The sequence below is a fragment of the Aspergillus ibericus genome, assembly GCF_003184845.1.
Source record: "Aspergillus ibericus CBS 121593 unplaced genomic scaffold BO80scaffold_13, whole genome shotgun sequence".
NCBI lineage: Eukaryota > Fungi > Ascomycota > Eurotiomycetes > Eurotiales > Aspergillaceae > Aspergillus > Aspergillus ibericus.
The window spans coordinates 178,334-186,963 of record NW_020292111.1 but is presented as its reverse complement, the minus strand read 5'-3'; the positions used below and the strand labels follow the sequence as shown (position 1 = coordinate 186,963).

The 8,630-nt window shown below is 48.2% G+C and overlaps 1 protein-coding gene and 1 non-coding gene across 2 annotated transcripts; both read right to left on the bottom strand.

The window, feature by feature from the left end:
- Positions 1–5,236: 5,236 nt before the first annotated feature.
- Positions 5,237–5,823, bottom strand: BO80DRAFT_443649 (uncharacterized protein; the record flags this gene model as incomplete). The annotated part of the gene is made up of 2 exons (XM_025721373.1): positions 5,237–5,301; positions 5,361–5,823. The coding sequence occupies 2 exons, from the start codon at positions 5,821–5,823 to the stop codon at positions 5,237–5,239; spliced, it is 528 nt and encodes a 175-aa protein (XP_025576667.1).
- Positions 5,824–8,541: 2,718 nt separating this feature from the next.
- On the bottom strand, positions 8,542–8,615 carry BO80DRAFT_t125. The gene has a single exon. It is a non-coding gene; the product is annotated as a tRNA-Val (tRNA).
- Between the last annotated feature and the right edge of the window lie 15 nt (positions 8,616–8,630).

Below are 8,630 nucleotides of genomic sequence, written 5' to 3'. Positions count from 1 at the left end.
CCCCCACCCCCCCGCTCCAAAATCACGCACCATTAACCCCCGAGCCATGCTCAGCTGTCCCACTGATAAGACCGTGCAGGAACTATTGATATCCTGCAGACGCACGGCGGTAGATTCCCCCTCCTGAGAGGCGGCTTCCAGAATGGCGTGGTGATAGTTCCATTACCCCGCCCAAGGCAGCCGGCGTGGGCAGCCGTGCGTGTGATCGCGCCTCGGCGGGATTGGACGGAGTGTGCCCTATGTGCTGGCAGTCGTGGATGATGCCTCTTAACCCATAGCCGACGGACGTGACAGATGCAGCAGCCTTGCATCACCGCTTCATCACTTCCACATGGCCTGTGAATTTACCGCCGAACGGGCTGAGGGATTTGTTTGTGCATTAGCCGGGCAATAGTTCCTTCACCTGCATGATGTGATTCTTTCTCGGGACAGTCTGGCGGTTGAGTTGAGTATGCCATGGTGTTGAAGTCATTCCGGTTATCGGGATTATTTCTTTGTACTTGTCGCACCTGGGAGATGGGCTGACTGCTAACTGATGTGACAGCGACAATATGTGATCGGTTGGACAAGTGATCTCTTTACCCCACTGAACCACAGCGCAAAAACATGATTCACAGTCTCTAGCCTGGCCATATACAACAGAGGTGGAGCATCGAGACTCTTTCGAGCGAAACTTTCTATTGGCATCTATTGTCATCATGTCCGACCGACGGACACAGCTCCGTGATGACATTCTTTCGAGAAGAGATGCCACCTACCGCCAATTAATCTCCACTCCCCACTAAATCCAGTCAGACAGCAGCTGGATCCACAGGCCATCTTATTCATGATATGGCGAGGAGACCGCCGCAGCCCAGAAACCGAGTCAGTGAGGCCCTTAGACTACTGACTGAGTCAGTAAGATGCCTTGTCATTTAGCGCTTGATGCTATCCGACGCTCCGGTCTTCCCGTGCTGCGATGTATCCACCCTCTATTCCGCGGATAATTGGTGCATTACGGAGTACACTCGTTTACTAATTTTCAAGCTATGCTCGAGATTTCGCGGACTGGTTCTACAATGTATATGTACTTTATGCCTGGCTGTCTGCATGGCTATCTGCGTAAATCATAGGTCATAAAAGAGAATCCGATGAAAGGATATGGAAGACACGAGAACTAGATAGTGCTTAATAAATACTAGGTCACGACCTGCAGCTCTACAGTCACCCAGTTCAATGCACGAAGCATCCTCGCAATATCTCACCACATATCTTAAAGTATTCATTGAAGACTTTCAAAAGACTACAAGGGGTCTTACAGTCTCATCAAGTACTCTTGGACTTCTAAGAGCTCATCAAGTCCTCCCAAAAGGCTTGTTAAGTATCTCTTGGGAAGCTCTACAAACACTTGAATGTAGTACTTGATATAGATTTATAGTCTGAATCTACATAAAGTTCGAGTCCAGACTTACGGTGTGAAGCTATATTAGGAGAGTTTTAGTTATTTCTTCCTAAGTCCCCATTCCCGCTCTCAATCTTGTTTGGTTGAAGTAGTGAGTAGGCAATATTTATATCATATTAAAGCATCTAAATGAGCTAATGAGGAAGCTTGAATCTTGCATCCTATAAAGTGATAACAAGTCTTAAGGGTTGGGCCTCCTCCGGGGTAAGATAACTGTGTTGATGAACGAATCATGTCCATGGGGCGTTAGGATCTTCCACATCATCATACACCTAACCCTCGCTAATATGACTCTACGACATCAATCTACATTTTGAAGCACAAGCCATTGTACTCTTCGCTCTCTTTCTTCGTCTAACCCACGTTTCTTAACACGCCACGGGGCCTCGTGTATCTGCACCTAGCCATGGGCATTATCCACCTGTCACACAAATCATCACTGTTTGATAAAGTCATCAATGATGATGAACCTCGATGATTCTGTGTTAGTATAATTTCTTAAGGTCCTTGTCTTTAACCTCGGCGGTATGAGGATAGATTTGATTCCTCGTGAAGTGGATAAGAATCGCTTGGTTTTAAGACTGTTGATTGTTGATATGCTCTTGGTAGCTGGAGGATACTTTCTTCAGTAGATGATCAGGATTAGTATGTATGGAGATTGACCAAGTAGCCATGCAAAGGCTCTGTGGGGACTGTGTATTATTTAATGAATGTTGCTATCACTGTAGGTGAGGACTAATAGTATTATTATTTTAACCATGAACGACTACTACAATCCTTCTAAAAATGGGGGTGGATATATCTACTACTTTGCTTGAATAGAATTTATAGATATAATATTCTGCATGAAATCACTATATAGAGCCTTAAATTGGACCGACCCCCGCCGGGCTTACAGTTTCACAACAACCTGATTCACCATGACAGACTCCCTCCTCTACTCACTGCCAGCATCACCCACCCCCTTCTTAAATAGCCACCTCTTTTCAACACCACTGCTCCTCTGTTCGAAATCCCCCATGCATCTCCCATCCCGTCAACCCAATATCCACCCTTATTGGCCCCCAATGAAAACTTCCCGAACATTCTCCAAAAAAAGCCCAAATACCCCAAAATCACATAAGAACAATCGCCCAGGTGGTCTAGTGGTAAGCCATACTTGTGTCTGTTCCGATGCTAACTTCAAGAAGGTATGATTCTCGCTTTGGGATGGAATGCCAGAGGTCCGGTTCGGGCTTTTTCTTTTTGGCTATTTGGCTTGTTCTCTTGGGTAGGGAGTGTTTGAGAACGGAGAGGGAGGAGCAAAAGGGTGGTAAATGAGCAATATTCTGCTCAGTGGAATTGTGAAAGTGCGTGGAAAGATGCGAGTTGGGACCAAAGGGGGTGGTTTGATAGATCGTGCTTTGGATATACTTGACATTAAAGAATTGTCTTGTAGATGTAGTTCCGCATGACCATTCAATTTATACAGCTAACATAGGAGGAATGATATTTTCTGGTACAGATAACCTACTAATGAGCTGTACGTAAGATGTGCTCTAAGTCCGGTCTTTCATCGCCAATCTGGCAATTCTACGATTATTCATAGCACCCCTGGGTTACATCGTGCCACTGAATATAATGCATCAGATTTTACTACTCACAACAACTGTCTATCTCTTCTTCTATCGAATTCTATCCCATAGACTATATTCCCATCCTTCTGTTTCCCTACTTCTTGACCCATCACAACCAACCCAGAGTAACACTATCCATCTCGAATGAACAACAGAGCACCCTTCGGATCCTATTATTTCATCTAGCCCAGGAACACTCTTACATTGGATGAATGTTTGGAGGGAAATTTCGTCAATTCGAAATTTCCATGGCTGGGCGCTCAGATGACCATACTACGCCAGACTGAAATGGTCATTAGGGCTCCATACGCTCACGGGATGCTTCAAGCATGATATGGATGTCTCCATAAGACAAAGACCAAAAACGGTGGCGAATCGGGTGTAAGAAGTGGGAGTAAGGGATATGATCGAGCACAGAAACCTTCTGCCTGCACTATCGACCGAGAAAGTCCGGTTGTATCGAGGAACATCCGGTGCATACTGCAGAATCAAATGTAGCTCCTGCATCCTAGCATTCGTGTAGAAAGGTTCAGGTTTGCTTTCTCACTGATTATCCTCGGTCGTCACAGTGTCTGATCCACGGTATTGGCCAAAGACAGGGTGGTCCAGCGTTAAAGTCCTGCATCATACTCTTCCTCGCATCCTGTCGGTACGCTACGCCCCCATCGTCAAAAAATCCAACTCTACCAGACCCAGGGCAACGGTTCCATCTGAGTTTGTCCATGATAAGACATCCCGTCTCGTGCCAGAGCATGGACAGCAACCCATCGTTCTCTACTCCTTGACTCCGGTAAGTCTATCCAATCCCTACCATGCCGATGGCTACTAATACATCTCGGCGCCGGCAGGGAGCGCATGGTGTACACCTGGACGTCTTAGTACTCTAAGATCAGATAGCATCGTTACTTGAACGAGACGATTCTCGCAACCGGCATGACCATGCAGCTGTTTCGATGAAGAAATGTGCAGCCAAGTATGGGCTGTGGAGGAGTATGATCGTCGTGATCCGTGGATGATAAGTCTGGGGGGAGTCTGGGGGGTTCAAGGTTCATTCGTCGTGAATTAAACGTGATCTAATAGGGTGTTTCCATCATGAAATCTAAATAGATAGGCGCTGTAATCTTAGCCACATAATCATCTCACTCACGATCCATATTATATCAACACCAAAGATATAACAGCTCAAGAGAAACCTCACCGGAATAATACAATCAAGCCCGTAGGTTGATATATACAAAAGGGCAGGACATCGCTGTGAAACGGAGGAGTTGAGTCTGTGGACTGCGTAGATATCTTATACCCACCATGGCGATGCGACTATATAATTGCCAATTCCCACCATGTCCAGAAGCGTAAGATGAGATAATATATGTAATGAATGACGGGGATATATCACTGTCCAAGATTCACTAGTCTTCATATTACAAATGATATAGCGCCGCACTGGGATGATCAGATCAAAACCGTCCATCCAGCCGGGTATTTCGGAGAGAGTACACGGGAGTCCTACGATGGATAGTTTGGCTGCCAGTGGTGTCTGGATCCGCCGAGGGTGATGCGAACACGATTGATGGTGTCTACTGATGATCATGTCTATGGTAGGAAGTTAATAGCGATTGTGGCGTCTTCTTTCTGTAAGAGGATGGTTATATCGAGTGGTGAAGTTTTACATCTTGGATAGAATGCATTGTCTTTGCTGAGTGAGGGAGCCTTCATATAAGTTTGACATGCATGCAGAAGGAATGTATTAAACCTATGTAGATATATAACATGGTGTAAGTGATACTATAGACCTCCTCTGAAGCATATGAATAATAAATCCATCTCGACCATTCAACCCGAAAATCAACAACCCCAAGGACTATCAATCACACTCCACCCGCCGCAGCACGCACATTCGCTCTCCGATTCTATATTCAAATCAGCACCCTCCATACTACCCTTTCCATTCAACAAGGACTAGGGTATACGTACCGCCATCCCCACCGCACAAACCAAACTCACCCCCGCGCCCACAGCAACACAAACGAACGTATTTTGTCAGGCTGAAACAAATCACCCCCAACACTTGTGCCCGCAATATGTCCGATAGTGAGGCCAGAACATGACTACTCGTCCCCGAGACAATCTGTCGCACTTCCGAACGAGGAATCCCCGGAAGAAGAGCGGACAGGTGGCTTTAGACTCTATTAACGAAGATGGCGCCGCTGAGGGAGAGGCCGAGGGTCATGCCGCTTAACTGTGCTGTATACCATCAGTTAACGGTGAATGAGGTGTTGTGGGTGGATATTGGGGGTACAAACCTAGAAGCATGAGTGTTAGACCGTTGGATGCTTCGGGCGGAGGAATCACGGCTTGGATCACGGCGAAAGAGTCCTGGGTGTATGCTCCGGCGCCGAGACCGAGGAGGATTTCGAGGCCGTAGATGGTTTTGGCGGAGGTGTGGGGGGGTGATGACCTGGGTTGAAAGGAGGGGAGGCTACCCATAAGAATAGCCGGAATTAGGGCTATGATACTCCCAGCGAGATACCACGGTTTATAGTATCCGAGTCGAGACATGGCGGCGCCACTGGCAGGGATAGTGGTAATGAGGAGGAAAATGAAAGGTAAGAGTCGAACAGCAGAGTGAATGGCATCGTCGCCTTGAGTAAATTGGAAGTAAATAGGAATGTAGTAGACGGTGATATAGGAGACGGCACCGACGGCGGCACAGGCGATGAAGAGGAGGACGGGCTCTTTGTGACGAAGGAGATGATGTACACCCATTTGGCATCGAACATGGTGTAGAGCTTGCCGAGAGAGCATACCCGACTGATAACCACGGTAGATCCTCTACCGCATTGAACTGGTTGACGATGGTCTGTACATGAGTTAGAACTAGCTGGGTTGGTCAAGGGGAGGTGTACCGGTGCAATGTTCGCCACGATAGTATTGTCAAGCGAATAGACAAAGATCGCCGTCAGAGTACTGAGTACGAAGACAAACCACTAGATTCATAAGTCAGTATAGAGCGTCTAAAATCCCTCAAGCAATACCTTAACCCCAACAATACGTCCCTCTTCGCCAAACAGGCCATCCCCCTCAGCAGCACTCTTCTGCGAATCTTGCAAGTCAGCCATAACCCTAATGATCAGAACTCGAGTGCAACTACACATTCCCCTCGCCGATATTCATATATATACCGAGCAATCTCCATGATTAGAAATCGAAATGTGCTTCGGAGACATCTTTCCGCATGATCTGCATGGCGATCCCTCCTAGCTCAGGACACAGATTCAATTGTAAATGGTTGGTTCTTGCCTATGGGTCATGGATTCCAGCCTGACAGCCGGGTGGAGTAGTACTGCGTACACAACCCAATACTTAGAACCGCTAACGACTCACATACCTTAACCCTATACAAAAAAGGGTTAATCCCAAGGTAGAACCCTACCACTCCCTCACCCTCCCTCTCCCCTCCCGCCACCAACCCTAGCCCAATACCACCACTAACCCGCGCCAATCTCCCAAACCCCAGCCAGATCGGATCCTAGCCCCCTCCTCTACACGAACCATTGTCAGCCCCAGCCCCCACACATTATCCTCATCATCAGTAGCAGCAACATAAAGATCAATACACACACCCACCGTCTTCAGGACCTCCCAACCAGACCCCCCCCCCCCCGCTTCGTATCCACCCACCGGGACAGCAACAATCAAGCAACAGATGGGGATTCTCACAAGCTAAGGATGCGCGTCGCAGCATTCAAGGCCGCTTTACTTATGAAGTAAGTGGAGGCCAGCTGCGGTGCCAGCTGCTACCGTGCCGATTGGAGACAGCACTCTACAGCATAGTTTAGTAGATGGTTCTCTGGGCGAGGAATAGGCAACGGTATATCCCCACAATGCGTCCAATTCCAACGTCAGATCGGGAAGCAGAGATCGCTGGTGTAGACGGGGATGGAAATATTGTAGTTGTCCGGTGAGAAGATATTGATGATACGGCTATTAGGACGAAATGGGTAGGAGGGCTTGGTATTAGTCAGTCTCGCTCACTTCTCGAGTGGAGTTACGTGTAAACTGCTGTGGTAGTAACGGTGAGGGTTTCGCGTTGTGCGGGGGTGAGATCTTCTTGAGATGGTAGATTCCGGCGTGGTTGATGAGGATGGCGCAGCCGTGGTGATGGTGGTGATGGTGGTGAGGGTGTAGATGCTGGTGGGATCGGCAGGGAGAGTTTGGCAGGGTGGATGTTTACAGTTGGTAGTTCCAGCACGAGAGACGGTGGAGGGTTAGCAGGCTGGGGTGGTGGTGGGCAGGTGGGTGCAGATGGCTCGGCTGATGCTGTGGTTCTTAGATTAGAGTGGATTGTGGGGTGAGATATGTTGGGAAACTCCATGACTTGAGAGATATGAGAGTGTAGACTGAAACTGGTGTATGGATTTATAGGGTGGAGTGAAGGCACTAATGCAGATTGCAGCCTGTGTCCCCACCTTTCTTTATTTCATTCACTGTCTATCTCGTTCAGGTGAGATGCCTCTCTGGCTCAAAAGCAAATTTAATGTATCATCCCAGACTTGCCAAAAGACACTTGGCACATCATCGAATCATCGCGAACCTATCTGCCTCACTAATGGCCCAGTAGGTTTGAGGCAGCAACTGATACTCAGATATTCCCACTAGTTCCAACCTAAATGACACCAGAATATAGGGCCACACAGTTGTCTCAGCGATATATCTGTATCAACCCCCTAAGGTTCAGCATAATTTAACTATAAATAGGGCTCGTGGGTGAGGCTTGGGGCCCTTCACATGACTCACCTCCCGTGAATGGGGTTTATAAGAGATGCGCGTTCTAAGCCGAGTGGCTGAGAATCCTAGTCTTTTGCCAGATAGCCTAGTTAGTAGCAGCTGGAGCCTGGTACGATCCCCTCTAAAAGCGCACTTAGGAAGGATCGTGACAGTGGGTTGCCAAGGGAGGAAAGTTGGAGCGGGGGCGGATGGGGCCGTAGTGCAGCTGTTAGTGTTGCGGGTCTGCGGCGGGTTGACCCAGATGCCAAGGACGCGGACAAGCGGAGTCCGTTGTCTCAGGCAGCGGGCGGGACCCGCTATAGTACCGCTGGCTGCGGGTACATTGTATTGACTAGTATTGATAGCTAACTCCACTGATCAGTGGAGTATCTCCAACACGGTGGGCTGTCTTGGGTCGGGTCATGGTATCCACTCCTCCAAATTTGAATCCACAGCGGGTCGATGGGTCGATGGCTCACCGGGGCCATGGATCTATGGGTCTAGCCCACAGTAGTCCGCAGTGAGCTCAGATCCACCACACCATGGGTACGTCCACGTCGCGGTGGGCTGGTGGACTGAACCACAAAAGCCAAAAAGCCTAATCTGACCCGCAGATATCAAACCTTAAGTTGACCCACCAACTCACCAAAAGTGGATAAAGAATCCACTATGCAGGGAATACTAGGTTAGGTAATAAAAAAGACAGGACAAAAGGTTTGACCAGACTGGGGCTCGATCCCAGGACCTTATCGGTGTTAACGATACGTGATAACCAACTACACCATCCGGCCAACTTGATGGTAGAT